This window comes from Trichomycterus rosablanca, chromosome 3 (assembly GCF_030014385.1).
Source record: "Trichomycterus rosablanca isolate fTriRos1 chromosome 3, fTriRos1.hap1, whole genome shotgun sequence".
Classification (NCBI taxonomy): Eukaryota; Metazoa; Chordata; class Actinopteri; order Siluriformes; family Trichomycteridae; genus Trichomycterus; species Trichomycterus rosablanca.
The window spans coordinates 41022913-41041871 of NC_085990.1; the positions used below are offsets into that span (position 1 = coordinate 41022913).

The 18959-nt window shown below is 43.8% G+C and overlaps 1 protein-coding gene across 2 annotated transcripts in view; it reads right to left on the reverse strand.

Annotated features, from left to right (window-relative positions):
* rspo2 (R-spondin 2) overlaps positions 1-18959 on the reverse strand; it is a 96406-nt gene that overhangs the window by 10814 nt on the left and 66633 nt on the right. Inside the window, exon 5 of one of the 2 annotated variants that reach the window (XM_062991323.1) lies at positions 15972-15977. The exons of the other annotated variant lie outside the window; for it this stretch is intronic. Within the exon in view, the coding sequence (XP_062847393.1) occupies positions 15972-15977 (6 nt within the window). The remainder of the gene's footprint in view (positions 1-15971; positions 15978-18959) is intronic. 2 annotated transcript variants of the gene reach the window in all.

The following is an 18959-nucleotide window of genomic DNA, read 5'->3' on the forward strand; positions in this document are numbered from 1 at the left end:
TCACTCGCACCTCCACATTGCAACTTTAAACATTTGCTATATTAAAAAGCAGTTTTTATTAGTTATTAGCAAATTATTTTACATTGTTACATTGTGTTAGTAGCCCCTATACTTGAAACATCTCAAAACTGATGTTTTTGTTCGAATAGACATCATGACACTGATAGAATATTAAATCTTTAGTTATTGTTGTTGTTACAATAAACCCTGAACATTCCAGAATTCTCAAAACTCATTTTAGGTACCTCTCCAAAGCAGCCCTGATTGTGCAAATAAACAGGCTGGCCAGGATCCCTACAACCTTAAGACCTACTCTGACTGTAGATTTAAATCCTCATCTTCATGGTTGTCAAAAAAAAATGTACAAAATATCATCTCTGCCAAGGGAGTGACTTTCTTCACGGCACTGTTACACAAACCATTCGAAGGAACATTTGTTTTCTGTTTTACCCTTAAAGCTCATTTCCTGCAAGCGATAAAGGTGGTGGGAAGGCAAAGCTATGCTAAATGTGTCTGAATATGTGTTTCAATGTGTTTTTGAAATACAATTGCTTATAAATAAATGATTTAAAGTTTTGAATGGATATATGTGTCACATTACCCATCAATCTACACTAAATCACCCTTAAAGTGAAACAGACAATGAATTAATAAGTGTGTGGTGCCCTGCAATGGATGGGTGCCTTGTTCATTGTACATTCTCTGCTTGTGGCCTTTTTAGGTGGCACCGGACCCACAGCTTTAAATGGGATGATAAAGACATATGGATAGACGCTAGTGATGTTGGGTTAGACTTCTATTTGCTACAAGGCTTCTCCAATCATTAAATAATTCTGATATAGTCCAATCCCACAATGACCTGTTTAGGGCTGTAGAGGTAAATGTCTAGCACAATTTTTCCTCATTCATAATGTCTCATAACAGCTCAAGGCTCTTACCAATAAGACACTGGTGGTGAAAATCTGCTTCATGTCTGCAGGAGAAGGACAGGCTTTAAAAAAAAAGGAAACAGCCATGGGGTCAAGGGGCCTCAACAAATCTTTATGGCTTACACGCTAAAGCTTTGGAGCAGTCAGAGGCAGTGAAAGCTCCACGACTCTGGGAATAGTCTGCGCAAACAGGCCTGCTTTCTTTTACCTCTTTCCATTTTACAACCTCTCCAAACACCTTTCATCTTTCTAAAACAACATGCTCAAACCCATATCCTTTTGAGACATGACGCAAAAACAGAGGAAACAGACCAATCTGTATTAGATGTGGTCAAAATATACAGTATGTTCGAGTGCTTTTGATGTTCAGCCCAAAGAGATCTGGATTGAGCATTTGTTCCCTGGGACAAGACACATCATAAACACCGCTCAATGCCACTCGTGGACATCTGAGTAAATCTGACAGCTTTTATCATCTACCTACTGCGCTACAACAGCCCACAGAAGCACCCCTGTATACTCCTTCATCAAAACGCAGAGCTTTAAAACATATGGCAAACATTTTCGATTATGCATGTGCACTTTTTCTTCATTTGATTGCTATATAATTTAAGCTAAAAAATGAGATTTGGTGGATCTGGAAAGAGCTACTGAAAGGATTACCCTACCTATGGAGATGTAAAAGAATGCAAAACTGCTTTTTGCTGCTAAGCTATAGAAGGTCAAAGATCTGCAAAGCATCATCATGAAGGAAGACATTTGCATGACATGGAAATGATTCAACTGTACCCGCAGGGTTGTAGGGATTTGTGAAATGTCCAGGTATTATCCAGTCTAAATACACGACGGTGGAAGAGAGGGACTTAAAAGACATTGAGAAGAAACAATACCATGAACCAATAAGCAGAAAATGAGAGACAGACTGTAGGAATTTTTGTTTTATTTCCACAATGTTAACCTTAGGGAAATAAAAAGCACGGTATGAAATCCTACATAAACTCAACAAGTTTCATACCATGGGAAATTGCAACACTAGGACTCAGTGGTTAAATATAGCTTCTAAACTAAACCCTACTATTTGTCTTGCTGCCCACTTGTGTGCAAAAGCTGAAGTGCCTCATCTGTAATTTAACACAGTCCTTATAATTAATTAAAGTACTTAATTAAAGTAACACTGACAGAACTGAAAAATGAACAGTACCTTATCCAACCACCTAGAGTTTTTGTTATGACCAAGTGTCTCTTTAAGTGGTCTTGCCTTCTGAGCATGAGTAGGTCAGAAACCACCACTGACCTCCACAGGTCTAATTTATCATCACCATGTTCTGATTAAAAGCAGGAATGTCTCAATAAACATGTCAGATGAGAACTGAAGAGTAGCAAAGGTGGGACACAGTCTGAAGAGGGTGAGAAAAAGAAACATTTCTTTATTTACAGTGGTACCTTGTAACTCAACGTCCCCTAAACTCCAAACCTTTGAAACTCGGTGCCCTTCATCGAGAAACTTGTACCCTTAAACTCAACGTGTGTGCGACTGCTACTTTGTTCAGTGCTTGGCTTGAGCGGTGCGGTAAAACGTCATGTGAACATGAGAAACTTGTGTACAGTTGGAGTTCTGAGAAATTGTTCTGAGCTTTTCCGAGAGTGTAAAACGCTTACTATTGAAAAAAATAATGTAACTTAACGTACTAAAAGAACGACATAGACACACTAAACCTCTCTTACTAAACCTCTCTTATTATTGCTTATTTGTTCTCTCCACTAATTAAGAAGCATAAGGAAACAATAAAGAAGTAAAGGTGAAGTGCAGGTTTTGTTGTATTTAACTGTTTTCAATTGTATTTTAGTGTTTTATTTTATATTTGTGTTTTTACATACAAGCAACTAACACATACAACAGACTATAGGAATGAAGTTGTAGTCCCAAAGATGATTGTTTAAACAAATTAGAATAAATTTAGACACTACCTCTGTAAATCAGTGGTCCAAAGAAAAAACAAATGTTACTGCCGCTGAGCCATGCTGCTAATACTAATGCTAACATTTGTCCATTCATTTATTCATTCATTTATTTTCAGGGTTGCGGTGGGTCCAATTAACTGGGCTCACACTTAGGGCAAATTTATTAGCCCCAATTAACCTAACTTGCATTTCTTTAGAATGTAGGAGGAAACCGGAGCCTTCAGAGGAAGCCACTGTGCCACCCCTAACAACAACTTAGGAATGTCATATTATTAAGTCAATGTTTTAATGCCAACTGCAAGTACTATATAAATATAGAACCACACTTATGCTAAAAAAAACTTTATTTAAGCAGCTACACTTTTAAGAGAGCTGAGGAGTTCAAGAGAGGAAAAAATAAGGATGAATAAAAGGAATAGAAGGCTGTCAGATGGGTAAAAATAGAGACAGAACAAATAAACAGAAACAAATAAAGAGTGAGAGAGATACAAAACACGTAGATAGAGAAAAAGAGAGCGTGAGAGTAAAATAGATGCTAGAGACTTGTAGATTCTGAACTGGTGCAACTGTGCTCCAGATGTTGATGGCCATGCTTCTTCCACAGAAGGCTGTCTGGGTCATAGCAATGTTCAACTGTTCAAAAAACCCTCATCGTAGATCATAGAGTGTTCATGTGTCTGTGCATACAAGCATGTGTTTATGGATATGTGTGTGTATGCATGAATGCACATGTTTATTGAAGGACAGGCGGAAGTGTGGAGCTTACCATGTGTGGTGCATGAAGATGAAAGGATGTTTGGGGCCCTAGTAAGAGCTAAGGGTATAGCAAAAGGACCAAGCACTGCTCACCATAATTTACTAGCACTAATAATTAAATCAAATTATCCACAGTCTACCCCCACTTATTACAACAGATCAGCCAATACCAATAATTACCACTATTTACTAGCACTAATAATTAAAACAAATTATCCACAGTCTACCCCATTTATCACAACAAATAAGCCAATACCAATAATTACCACTACTTACTAGCACTTATCACCCCACGCTACTCAATATCACCCAGTACCCACACTTTCCACTAGCACCAATCACCACCATTATGTGTAAATATATATATATATATATATAAAAGAATCCGTCATGCAAATGGGCCATGCTTCTCAGGGTTTGAGTGAGCCAGATGACGGAAGCGCGGTGACCATGTGCGGAGTCCATGTGTTTATGGCTCATGCCTGTGGTATGACGATGGATTCTCCATATAAAAGCCGGCAGGGTCGTGGGGTGTTTCAAATATTGCTCTCCAAAAACAGTTGCTGACAGAATGACAGTGTCCATATTTATTTTGTTCAGGGAGCAGGATACTTTCGGGAAGTTATTCAGAGGCTCCAAATCACCCCCCCTTCCCCCCATTGGTAACAAGCAAGCTATATACAGGTCCTTCTCAAAAAATTTGCATATTGTGATAAAGTTCATTATTTTCCATAATGTAATGATAAAAATTAAACTTTCATATATTTTAGATTCATTGCACACCAACTGAAATATTTCAGGTCTTTTATTGTTTTAATACTGATGATTTTGGCATACAGCTCATGAAAACCCAAAAAAAATCTCAAAAAATTAGCATATTTCATCCGACCAATAAAAGAAAAGTGTTTTTAATACAAAAAAAGTCAACCTTCAAATAATTATGTTCAGTTATGCACTCAATACTTGGTCGGGAATCCTTTTGCAGAAATGACTGCTTCAATGCGGCGTGGCATGGAGGCAATCAGCCTGTGGCACTGCTGAGGTGTTATGGAGGCCCAGGATGCTTCGATAGCGGCCTTAAGCTCATCCAGAGTGTTGGGTCTTGTGTCTCTCAACTTTCTCTTCACAATATCCCACAGATTCTCTATGGGGTTCAGGTCAGGAGAGTTGGCAGGCCAATTGAGCACAGTAATACCATGGTCAGTAAACCATTCACCAGTGGTTTTGGCACTGTGAGCAGGTGCCAGGTCGTGCTGAAAAATGAAATCTTCATCTCCATAAAGCTTTTCAGCAGATGGAAGCATGAAGTGCTCCAAAATCTCCTGATAGCTAGCTGCATTGACCCTGCCCTTGATAAAACACAGTGGACCAACACCAGCAGCTGATATGGCACCCCAGACCATCACTGACTGTGGGTACTTGACACTGGACTTCAGGCATTTTGGCATTTCCTTCTCCCCAGTCTTCCTCCAGACTCTGGCACCTTGATTTCCGAAAACAGTACTTTGGACCACTGAGCAACAGTCCAGTGCTGCTTCTCTGTAGCCCAGGTCAGGCGCTTCTGCCGCTGTTTCTGGTTCAAAAGTGGCTTGACCTGGGGAATGCGGCACCTGTAGCCCATTTCCTGCACACGCCTGTGCACGGTGGCTCTGGATGTTTCTACTCCAGACTCAGTCCACTGCTTCCGCAGGTCCCCCAAGGTCTGGAATCGGCCCTTCTCCACAATCTTCCTCAGGGTCCGGTCACCTCTTCTCGTTGTGCAGCGTTTTCTGCCACACTTTTTCCTTCCCACAGACTTCCCACTGAGGTGCCTTGATACAGCACTCTGGGAACAGCCTATTCGTTCAGAAATTTCTTTCTGTGTCTTACCCTCTTGCTTGAGGGTGTCAATGATGGCCTTCTGGACAGCAGTCAGGTCGGCAGTCTTACCCATGATTGCAGTTTTGAGTAATGAACCAGGCTGGGAGTTTTTAAAAGCCTCAGGAATCTTTTGCAGGTGTTTAGAGTTAATTCGTTGATTCAGATGATTAGGTTAATAGCTCGTTGAGAGAACCTTTTCATGATATGCTAATTTTTTTAGATAGGAATTTTGGGTTTTCATGAGCTGTATGCCAAAATCATCAGTATTAAAACAATAAAAGACCTGAAATATTTCAGTTGGTGTGCAATGAATCTAAAATATATGAAAGTTTAATTTTTATCATTACATTATGGAAAATAATGAACTTTATCACAATATGCTAATTTTTTGAGAAGGACCTGTAGATAGTGTAAGTAAGATGAAAATACTGGTAACGACTCTCTTCCTTTGGAGAATTAAACACGAGCAAAAATTTCCAGAGCCAGTGAAATTGACAGACATTGGGACTGATGAATATGAAACAGGATAGAACATTTACTTTGTAAAAAAGGAAGAAATGGATGAAGATGATGATGATGCTCAAGCCTGGTTTATGCTTCCTTTCTTCAAAAAGTCACTCCCTAACAGAAAAGCCTGAAATCTGTGCTCAGGTGAGAGTAAGTTTTAACTTTTCTTACTGTGATGAGCTGAGTGCTTTTGATGCAGTGAAGTGATGTAAACTAAATCCATTTAGTCCTAATCGCACACACACCTATACCGCAAATGGTCTTAAACTTAATTTCCTATGTCGTCTCTTTTCTTTTCAAATCAGTTAGTTTGTCATGAGTTAAAACTACTTTATATGGCCAAACATATTTGAACACCTGACCATTCACAAACTGAACACTCACAAACTCATATACACACAACCACACACACAAGCAACACAGTCATGCTTCATTGACCCTGATACATACAACTACTTAGTGACTGTATCACTTGCATCTTTGCACAACATGGCATTTTTGCACATTATTCTTTATATGTTCTTAATATGTTTTTATCCCTGGCCAACACTACACTTGTCTTTGGTCCCGCCCCCTTCAATTTCTTTAGATTAGAAATGTCTCTCTAGTCACTGTAGGTCCTTATTAGGTCTATTAGGTCCTCTAGGTATTTATTGTACTGTTTTTTATCTGCACTGTGTTTTTTGTATTGTTTTACACTTGTGTTCTTTGTTGCATGCTGGTCCTAAAGATACATTGTTTCATTTTAATATGTACTTGTATATAGCGGAAATGACAATAAACAAATAGTTTTAAATAGACTGACCTCTATGTGATCTTTCAGGTATAATAACAGCCACCAGTTGAGAATGCTCATTTGCTCTCATTTGTATGGCTGGGCACTGATGTTGGTCAAGAAAGCCTTAACTGATGTTCCAGTTCATTCCAAAGCTGTTTAGTGAGGCAGAGGTCAGGGCTCTGTGCAGCTGTCCTCTTTAAACCAAGCTTTTCTTCATGTCTTTATAAACTATCATGCTGGAAAGGGAAGGGCCTTTCCTTAATATACATAATATAAATTCCTTATTATAATTGATTTATTACACCTGTTAGCAATTGTTGTGGCTGAAACACAGTTGTAGCCTAGTGGTTAAGGTACTGGACTAGTAATCAGAAGGTTGCTGGTTCAAGCCCCACAACAGCCAGGTTTCCACTGTTGGGCCCTTGAGCAAGGCCCTTAACCCTCAATTGCTTAGATTGTATACTGTCACAACTGTATGTCGCTTTGGATATAAAGCATCTGCTAAATCCCGAAAATGTAATTGTAATGTAAATGTCCATATAGTATATTGTATTGCCCAAGAAGCATAGTATAGATTAACACTCTCAACATGTTTATTTTCTTATATACCACATTACCAAAAGTATGTTCTATAAAGCAGGGATGGGGTCAGGGCTCTGTGCAGGCCACTGGAGTTTCTCCACACCAAACTTATCAAACAGGAGCACAGACATTCTAGTAAAAACCAGTGCTGCATTTACAGCAGAAGTTATTATGGGTTAAACATTTTTCATAATTGTGGCTCAATGGACTGCATTATTATTGTTTCATTATATTAATATAGACAGTTAAACCTTGATGGCACAGTTGGTAGTGTACAAGCCTCGGCTCTGGTTATTGTCTGGCTGGAGTCAGTACTCTAACCATGTCTATGTGGCCTTCCTCTGGGTCCTTTGGTTTCCTTTACCCCTCCCAAGATCATGACAGCTGGTAGAATGGCTACATCTCTGTAATTCTACCTTTTTGTTGAATTTTGTCTTTGGTGCTGCCTATTGTGGAGCCAAATTTGAACTGGTTCCCAGAATGCCTTTGGTACTTGGCCTACGGTCAATGGGAATTTTTTTTGTTTTTGCAATATAAAAGGCTCAAACTGCCTTTTTGCATGAGTGTGAATTCTATCCTGGGAACATTGAGCACAATGTTGTTATCCACACATTGTGCTCAATGTTCCCAGGATAGAATTAAGACACCTTGTGACCGGGATCAGCAGGAAGCCGTTATGATCTATGTCTGCTTTAATTGCAGGTGATCCCTTTTCTAACTGTTAAACATTTGAACTCTTGTAAATATAAGAAACTAAAGTAATTGTACGTTTGCTTGAGATAGTAGGGAAAACCAGATTCTGGCTACCAAGAACGTGGAGGGTTTGTTTTACATTTTAACAAGAGAAATTTAAAGTTCCTATAATCATGAACTATCAGTACAGCCACTGGATAAACCTTGAGATCAAGCCCTAATCAGTTAACTGGGCCCCAATTTAGCAGCCTCAAACTTGAACCCTGTGCACTCAGTGCACTGGATTTAAATCCTTGGTAAGAAAATTCCAACCTTTTTATTTTTAAAATCTCTGTTGGCTAAATCAACACGACAATCAGTGATTACTGACTAAGTGGTTGATATTAGATCTGACATTCTTCAGCATTACATGTTTATGTGACAGATTGAGGGGGTTGTAGTGTTAATATTGGCACGACTACACCGGGATGTGTTGGCCCCTAGTCAGCCGAAAAGATTAAGATAATTAAAGGGAGATTAGTGCACAGGCTCAGTATTCATAGAAAAGGGGACAAAAAGTCACACAGATGAGACAACAGCCAGTTGATGAGCTCCACTTGCCCTGGGAAAGCAATGTGCCCTGAGCTCCTGATGGCAAGACTCTTGAGTTCAGCACTTGCCTGTCATAATACCGAGACATAATTCGACATTAATCATTCCTAAGGTTCAGCGGCAAGGCCAGATCTCTTCGGGAGTCATCATCAACGGATCACTTTCTCCTTCGACAGGCCCCAGGCTTCTGTGAAGAGGCCAAGGAGCCTGACAGTAATCAAATGAATAAGCCGAAGCACCAGCTCACTTTCTTTCTGTCTCTCTGTAATAAGTGCATCCAAGAGGGTTTTACTCAGTGGTGGCAAAAGAGCAGCGCTTGCTATTTGTTTTGGATAAGTTGACCCAGTGTGCTGCTCTGCAGACAGGGATGAGAGTGCATGCCAAAAGAAGTAAATTAGCTGTCTGTGGAAGCAGGCATCTGTGCTGGCTTGACAGCAGGGCAAAAAAAGTGCATGTTTGACACAAGAATGCTCAAAAATGGATCTGTTTGGTTTTCCAAACCAAACACGGGGAGCAAGTCAGATGCCGAATTTGTAATTGAAATGTGCAGGGGGGGAAGAATGGAGAATGATGTTATTCTGGCAAAGCTCTTAAGTGCTTTACTGTCCTATCATAAACACAGAATTAAGAATCAAAGGCAAGGCTACATGAAAATGAAGAAGAGTTTTGTCCATGCTATATCCTCTTGTACACAACAGATTAAAGGGAATTACTTTTTTGAGTATCACTTCACCATCATCACTGAGACTTACTTGACATGGGAATCAGCAAGGCTGAGTGTTTTCAGCTTTAGAACTAACAAGACACCCTAACTCACAGACTGACCTTGTGTCAACAGGGGCAGCAGGGTCAGGACTCCTAAGGCAGATGTTCAGGCACCAGCAGTCATTTTAAAAAGCATAAAAGCTGCTTGATAAGTGTACTCCAGCTGTGGGTCAGCCTTCAGGATGAAGACATTGGATCCAGTTGTCTATGCCTATTGATGCTGATCTGCACGTGCTGTTTCTGGTCATCTTTAATAAAGTTTAGGAGCAGGATGGCATGGTGGTAGAGCAAGTAGTGTAGATGTTGCACAGCTTCAGAATACTGTTACTGTCTGTTTGGAGTTACCAGAGAATGGATAGCCTAATAAGTGTAAATTAGTGTAAATAAGTGTTCGTCTTTGAGTTACAGTGACCACAAAGGCATGCTGTAAGTGGGCAAAAGCAACATGGCATTTGTAGTAGGTTGTCACATGACTGGTGCTCGAGGCTTTTATGTATACAACCCGGCGAGGTGCTTCTAGTGTTAAAAAAGTATTTGTCCCCAGTCTGATTTCTTCAGTTTTTACATATTTGTCTTTTAATTGATAAAGATGTTAAAACTAAATGTAATATAAGTCTGATTTATTCTTTTTAAACAACATTCAGGTTTTTTTTAATGCCTTTTCTCCTTTTTCTCTCCCGATTTCTAGGGCGTCCAATTTTTACCCAATTGCGTTATGCTTCCTCTCTACTGGTGCTGTCCCCTGCCCCTGATTGTGGAGCGCGAACTGACACATGCCCCCTCCGACAAATGAGCAGTAGCAGACTGCATTTTTTCACCTGCACCTGCCGAGTTCATATGCAAAGCAGAGGTCGTAATTGCATCAGTTATGAGGTCCCTATCTGGCTCCCTAACTCTGTATGAACAACAGCGAAACGTTGTTTATATAGCCGCCCAGCCCAGCCGGATGGCAGAGCTGAGATTTGATACGATGTATTCGAATTCCCAGCTCTGGTGTGCTAGCGTATTTTACCGCTGCGCCACCTGAGTGGCCCAACATTGTCTTATAATTAACACTTTTTAATAAAAAACAGTTATCTAACAGCAACTGACGGTGTGTTAGTAAGTAATTGCAAGTAGTAATTGCCCTTGAGGTTAATCTATAAACAAATAAACCAAATATAATTTATAATTGTGTTCAAATAGACCCAGGCTTGATTACCACCAGCTCGATTACTGTTTAATTTAAAGACATCACTTTAGCACAGAGAAGTAAAGCCAAACGGTCTAAACAAGCTACACACTACAGCTGATTAACAGAAATTCAGTAGTACTGTATAATAGTCCAAATACATTTCAAAGGCTTTGGGTTTCCACCAAACCAAAGTGAGTGCCATTATTCCCAAATGAAGTAAACCTCAAACAAATCTTATCAGTTTTAGCTGCCCTACCATTTTTTTCCCCAAGAGAGCATCTACAAATTAGACAAACATCCAACTATCAAAGCTGTCTTAGCACTGCCAGTAATCTGTGTAATAGTGAGTCTACCTATTACACAATCAAGTTAATCATCTGCATGAGTCTGCATGGACTTTTAAATAAGTCCCAGAACTAGTTGATTAGTTCCATACTACTGTATTACTAAAGCCACACTCGCTCATGTGTACTGCACCAAGGCAGGAAAAGTAGACCTGTCATGGCCAGTAGGATTGATTCTGTTATTCATTAGGTTTAAATAAACGATTAATTATACTTAAGTGTAGGTTTGGTGGTCCATAATAAGGATAGAATAAATAGAGTTTTTCCCCATATGCTATATGGTAGAAAATAAAAAGTAAGCCAAGTTGCAAAAGAAACAAAGCTCAACGCTGAACGCCAGGTCAGTTGAGGTACTCTTGTTAATGTAATGCTATAGTAGTGAAAAGTGTCTTATATTGACATATGCCCAAGTAGGAAAGTAAATTGCCTGAGTGCAGGAGGCAGATCAAAGAATGGCACACTCCTATTACAGAAATGAAAAATCAATTGTATTATACCAGCTGCTTTAGCTAAATCCAGATGCCTTACGGAGAAAGTGCTTACTTTTCTCTTATCACACCAATCCCAAAAGATTATTATAAGTATTATTATTAATTAATCCTTAATTACGTCTGTTTTCATCACACTGTCTGAATATCAGGGAATTAACACAATATTAAGCAGTTATTTTAAGAAAATAAATTCCAAGTTATATACACAACGGATAGAATTATTGACATGACATAACCTGCTGCTGAAAAGAAGGAAAGCAGACAAGGGAAACAGTCGTGCGCTTATAAGGGTAAGCTAACTGAAGGGCTGAAAACATCAGTCACATGCTGGAAGATTAGTCAGAGTGCTGACAGGACATCTTACAGAGCTCCGATATGCTTGTCTCTTTTCTTGAGCACTTAATTCACCTCTTAATTTCTGCTTCTCTAATCTCATTGTATCTCAACTCTTCTAATCTTTGCTCATCTCATTACTTTCGATTTCTGCATCTCTAATCTCATCTAATCTCTTCTCGTCTTTTTTGGTCTCCTATCTCATTCCTTGCTGAGCCCTCTTCTCGTCTTTACTTTCTTTCCTCTCGTCGCTTTTTATCCTGGCTATTTTCCCAGTCTATCTTTGTCTCATCTAAACGTCTTCTGTCTTTCATCTCTTCTCTACAGCTTCTTTATTACTTTCCTCTCTTCATCTCTCCTCAGTGAGAAAGAAATTATTTTCTCTTATCTTCTTCTCTTCATTTCGGTTTCCTACTTTTTCTCCCGATTTTAGTGTGTCCAATTTGTGCCCAATTGTGTTATGCTTCCTCTCTACTGGCACTGACCCCTGCCCCGACTGAGAAGAGCGAACTGACAAATGCCCCCTCTGACACGTGAGCAGTAGCCAACTGCATTTTTTCACCTGCACGAGGCGAGTTCATTTGTGATCAGTCTTGTGCACGGAAAGACACACCCTGATCAGCATTATTCCTCTACTCTGTGCAGACGCCATCAATCAGCCAGCAGAGGTCGTAATTGCATCAGTTATGAGATTTCTATCCGGCTCCTTCCTTGGATGAACAACAGCCAAACGATGTGACCGCCCAGCCCAGCCGAATGGCAGAGCCGAGATTCGATATGATTTATTCGAAATCCCAGCTCTGGTGTGCTAGCGTATTTTACCGCTGTGCCACCTAAGTTTCCTCCTTTTAATATCTAATTATCCTCTTCATTTAAGCCTTCGTATTTCTAACAATCTCATGTCCATTCTTGTCCATGCTTGTCTCTTTTCCTAATGTATTCTCTTTACCTTTGTTAATCTTTTCTCTTCTCTGTTCTTCTCTTTCATATATTTACCATATTGTCTCTGTTTAATGATGAGACAGACGGAAGTACAGAATGGAACTCAGCAGGCGTTTCATTTTCATTCTTTTGTTCAGAGCACTTGAACGCCTATTAATAAACAGTGTTTATGGTCCAGGCAGTAGCCCACCACAGGGAGCCCTGTCACACGTTGCCACAAAGGCAGACTCGCCCGTAGGGGAGTGTTGGCACAGCAACCATACCTTAACTCCCCAACTTTAAGCAGCCAAGCAGCACAAAATGTCTAAGCCTGGTAGCTCATGTGGAATCCTGTGAAAGTACTACACTATCCAAAATGTTTTACTAAGGATTAATTGTGTACTTTATTTTGCAGATTGGTACCTTGCTCTGGTTAGAAGCAGGCTAAAAGCTGGGTATCTGTATATAATTTGTAAAGGTATTTAAGCTGAGAGCAATAGAAGCTAGATGATCAGATAAACAATGCCAGAAATAGTGGACCTTCACATTTTTCCAGTACATTTTCCCCTTCTCTGATATCCTGTATCCACTTAATCCATAACTGTATAGAAGTTCTTCTCTTATGTAACTCAAGACCGGTGTCTAGTGTCTGCTTTTAGGCGTATCACGGTAAACAAGACATTATTCAAGGCCCAGCTCCTCAGTCTGCGTCTGCCTCCTCTCAGCACCAGAACTGTTTGGCCTGCTTGGGACCATGAAATCTTTAAACATACATGTTTATAGTCTGGCTGTAATTTTATATCTGTCTTTAGATGCAATTTGTTGTATTGCAAAGTAAAGCTGTCATATTGGGTAGCAGTCAAGGGCTTGTTCATAAAGCCCCTGGAATCCAGTGTAATTTAAGAGGTCAGCTGGGAGGAACACTATCCAGGCCTCTGCTTTAACAAAGGCTTAATAAAAACTTTTGAGGGGCTCATTGATTTCCTGGTCATCTACACAAGCAAGACTAGCCAATAGGACCACCAACCATGTCAAATATTAGTATTCATACCATCCATTTACTGGAATACAAAGAAAGCTAATAATCTTTTATAGATAAACAGTAACCATTCAATTTTATAAATACCTCAGTCTCTGTAATGAATGAAGGCGTAGGACCCAAAGATGCGGAGCAAAAAATGATATTTATTAACAATAAATATATATATACAGATGAACAAAGGAAAGGAGTTAAACAAAAACAATTCGGGAAATCCCGAACGACGCCTTTCTCGTCACTGGCAACTGAAAAGGAAACACAAAAACAGAAAATAGAAAAGCAGCCAACGCGAGGCGCGAACCCGGGTCGCTCACTCGCGGCAATTATAATCACCCCGCTACGCTACGGCGTTGCTGAGGTTACACACTCGCCTTCTGAATATGAGGCTGAAATGAGAGAACGGATCTCAGTAAATAATCCGTAAAAAGGGGCAAAACTTGTAAAGATAATTGTGAGGGGAATAATGGATCGGTTGTGTCACCAGTTTAAAAGACTGGGAAGAAACCGATGACTGAGTTTGGAAAAAGGGTTCAGGCGAGTGGATTCGAACCGGGGATTCACGCATGGAGGAGCGGCGACTTACCGCTCAACCAAACAGCAGTGAATAACCCTGACAAAAGTTCACGCCTTTAAAGGACTGCGGAAGGTGGCAATTAGCCTGATGCTAACCCGCTGCTAGCTTTGCAAGCGGGGACCATATGTGGCAACGCCAAAACAACCACAGCTCGAGGGCTGTAAGGAATCGCACCAGCTCTCCCTATTAAATGAAACAAAGACCCTAAGTTACCTCAGTCTTACGACTTACACACCCAACCGCGCTACCAGGCGCCTGGGGATACCAAACTAGCCCTGCAAAAGGAATGGCTGCAGCAGTGCAGCCAGTCGAAAACAAAGAACAAAGGTGCGACGCCTGCAGACTGGCGACGCCCCCTTAAGTAGGAAGCTGACAGCTGCAGGTCGTTGCCCTAATCAGCTGGCCTCCTATTTGAGGCCACGCTGCTCTTTGTTCTGTAACGCCTGCAACGCTGTGAATTGGTGGTACGTTCGCCAGACGTTGCAGGCACCCTAACAGGACCCCCCCCTCTAGGGACAGCTCCCGAGGTCCCAAGACCCGCAGACCGGTTCCTTCGGTACTCACGAATCAGTTCAGGGTCCAGGATGCGTCGAGCCGGTACCCATGAACGTTCCTCGGGGCCGTAACCTTCCCAATCCACCAGGTATTGAGTGCTACCCTGCACTTTCCTGCTATCCAGGAGACGGCGGACCGTAAATGCAGGGGCACCCTGGATGATACGAGGGGCGGGAGGTTGTGGGGGGGGTAAAGCTCCCCTACCCGCGAACGGGCGAAGTTGGGAGACATGAAAGGTCGGATGCGCCTTCATCCTGGGGGGCAACTCCAACCTATATGTCACCGGGTTAATCCGTCGGACTACCTTGAACGGGCCAATGTACCTCGGTGCCAGCTTGTGAGTGGTACCTTTGACGGGGAGATCCCTCGTCGATAGGAGGACACGTTGGCCCGGACGGAACGTAAGAGCCGGCTGTCGCCTACGGTCAGCATTGCGCTTCATGGAGCGCTGAGAGGCCAAAAGGGCCTGTCTTGCTTTCCGCCAGGCGGCGCGGCAGCGACGGATATGTTGCTGCACAGTCGGCACCGCAACCTCTTGTTCCTGATCAGGAAACAGCGGAGGGGGATAGCCGAACTGTGCCTCAAATGGTGACATACCCAGAGCGGCATGGTGCAGGGTATTGTGAGCAAATTCAGCCCACAACAGCTTATCCGCCCAAGTGGCTGGATTACCTGCAGTCAAGCACCGAAGCATCTTGCCTAGATCTTGAATGACCCGCTCCGATTGCCCGTTGGACTCGGGATGATATCCCGAGGATAAGCTGGCCGTCGCGCCGAGAAGTTGGCAAAATGCTCGCCAGCACTGGCTAATGAACTGTGGACCCCGATCCGACACAATGTCGGACGGGACCCCATGTGCTCTCACCACATGTTGCAGAACAGCCTGTGCGGTAGCCATGGCGGACGGGAGCTTGGGCATCGGAATGAAAAGGCAAGATTTGGTGAACCGGTCTACAATCACCAGTACCACCGTGAATCCCCTGGATATTGGCAAACCCGTGACGAAATCCAGTGCCAGGTGGGACCACGGTCTAGAGGGTACTGGTAATGGATGGAGGAGTCCACGAGGACGCTCTCTTGTGCTTTTATTAGTCGCACAGATAGCGCAGGTACGGACAAGGTCCTTGACCTGACTCTCCATCCCTGGCCACCAGAACCTTCGGCGCAAGAACACCAGGGTCTTAGAGACTCCTGGATGAGCCGCAAACGAGGACGCGTGAGCCCATTCAAACACCTGACGGCGGACTGTTGATGGTACAAACATCCGGTCAGGTGGACCTCCACCTGGGTCGGGCTCAACAACTTGAGCGTCTCTCACTGTTTTAAATATGCCCCACGTTACTGGGGCAGCAATTTGACTAGGGGGGATGATAGGATCAGGGTCGGTTTCGGGTCTGGTCGATTCCCACTGTCTAGACAGCGAGTCAGGCTTAACATTTTTCGACCCTGGTCTGTAAGAAAGGGTGAAATGAAACCGACCAAAAAAAAGTGACCACCGAGCCTGACGGGAATTCATCCGCTTCGCTTGCTGGATAAATGACAGATTCTTATGGTCTGTCCAGACAAGGAAGGGATGTTTTGCCCCCTCTAGCCAATGTCGCCACTCATCTAGCGCCAGCTTGATGGCCAAAAGCTCCTTATCTCCTACCGGGTAGTTACGCTCAGCAGGAGTTAGACGGTGCGAAAAGAAAGCGCATGGGTGGAGCTTCTTTTCCGGACCCCCTCTCTGGGACAAAACCGCCCCAACCCCAACATCAGAGGCATCCACTTCCACTATGAAAGATTCCTCTGGGTCGGGCAACTGCAATACAGGAGCAGTTGTCAAGAGAGACTTGAGCCTATTGAAGGCTTGTTGGGCCTGCACCGTCCATTTAAACGGACCCTTCCCTGTGAGAGCCGTCAAAGGAGCGGCGACCGAACTGAAGTTCCGAATGAATCGCCGGAAAAAGTTGGCAAAGCCCAGAAATCTTTGCACATGGCGTACGGAACTAGGAGTTGGCCAATCCTCCACAGATTTGATCTTAACCGGATCCATTCGCAGGACACTTTGTGAAACTATAAACCCCAAAAAAGACACTGATGGGGTATGGAAAACGGATTTCTCCAGCTTGACGAACAAGTGATGGTCGAGCAAAAGCTGGAGAACCCGACGAACGTGCCTGACATGTTCTTCGATGGATCGGCTAAAGATTAAGATATCGTCCAGATAGACATAGACGTATCTGTCAAGGGCCTCCCGCAAAGCCTCATTGATAAAGCGTTGAAAGACCGCGGGGGCATTCATTAACCCAAAGGGCATCACTAGATATTCATAGTGTCCCGTGGACGTAATGAACGCAGTCTTCCATTCGTCCCCTCGCCGGATACGAATCAAGTTATACGCGCTGCGAAGATCTAGCTTCGTAAAAATTGAAGCTCGCTGAAGAGCTTCAAAAGCTGTGGCCATCAGCGGCAGCGGATAACGATCCTTAACCGTTATAGCGTTCAGACCTCGATAATCGATACAGGGGCGCAAAGTTCCATCCTTCTTTCCCACAAAGAAAAATCCTGCCCCAGCTGGGGAGGACGATGGTCGGATGAACCCCTGATCGAGCGCCTCCTTGACATATTCCTCCATGGCGATCCTCTCCGGTCCCGACAGGGAGAAGAGGCGCCCCCTAGGAGGAGAAGTGCCAGGAAGCAAATTAATAGCACAATCGAAAGGTCTGTGTGGGGGCAAGTCCCGCGCCCGGGATTTGCTAAACACCTCCTGTAGGTCATGGTACACGGGAGGTACCCGGGTCAAATCAGGGGTCATCGCAACAGGCGATTGTGGTGCCGATGACATGCTTGCTGGCAACAGGCAAGCATCCTGGCACCGTGTTCCCCAGGCGAAGATTGACCCGGTTTGCCAATCAATTTGAGGATTGTGCCTCTTCAGCCACGAGTGCCCCAGGACCACTTGGAGTTGAGGAACCTGGGTCACCAAAAATGTGACCCGCTCCTCGTGCCTCCCCAAACGCATCGTGAGAGGAGGCGTTTGATGCGTGATCGGGCTCCCGGCCACCGCCCGGTCGTCCACAGCGTGAACCACTATGGGGACTCGTAGCGGCTGAAGATCAATCCCCAACCCGTGCACCAGATGGCGATCAATAAAATTTTCCACCGCGCCTGAATCGACACAGACCTGGAGATCAGTGGTCCCAGAGTCCCAATGCAACGATGCGCTAAGGAAAAGACCCTGTTCAGGGATGATGGTATGGCTCGCCCTCGACTCCCTACCCCGAGAGTGGCCTACTCGTTTAACCGAGGTCGGACTCTCGAGGCGGGGTCGGATGGTCGTGGGGCGGCTCCCCGAGTCGATCCCAGTTGCATGGGTTCTGGGTCCTGATCTCCCGAAACGGGCCGGGGCTGGCCCTGAGGCCGATAAAAGGGTGGGTGAGGCCCTCGCTCCCGGTTACGTTGTCGGAGTCGGGTGTCGATCGAGGTGGCTAGGAGATAGAAGGCCTTGAGAGAAGTGGGAAGGTCTCGAGTGGCCAGCTCATCTTTAATTCTCTCTCCTAGACCACGATGGAAAATGGCGACTAATGCCCCCTCGTCCCAACCGCACTCAGCCGCCAGAGTACGAAACTCAATGACGTAGTCGGCGACTGAGCGCCCCCCTTGGGACAGCTCGAGCAAACGCGGACCCGCCTCCCTTCCCCCCGTGGGATGAAAGAAAGTATCCCTCAGAGCCTCCGTGAACAAGGACTCTGAAGAACACTCCGGAGCGTTCTGTTCCCACAGGGCAGTAGCCCACTCCAAGGCTTTGCCTGTCAGCAAAGATATTATAAACGCGACCTTGGAGCGCTCAGAAGGGAAGCGGGACGGCTGAAGCTCGAATGTGAGGGAGCATTGTAGGAGGAAGCCTCGACATTTCTTCGCCTCCCCTGAAAAACGCTCGGGGGGCGGAATGGGGGTTTCAACTCCTACTGGAACCGCTGCGGGGGCGGGAGGATGGTTGGGGGAACCCGAACCGGCACCCAGAGATGGCAGCAGCTGGGCAATTTCAGTTACCCGCTGAGCCAGCTCTGAAAGCGCCAGCTCGTGTCGACCTAAAGCAACCCCCTGGTGACGAAGCACGTCA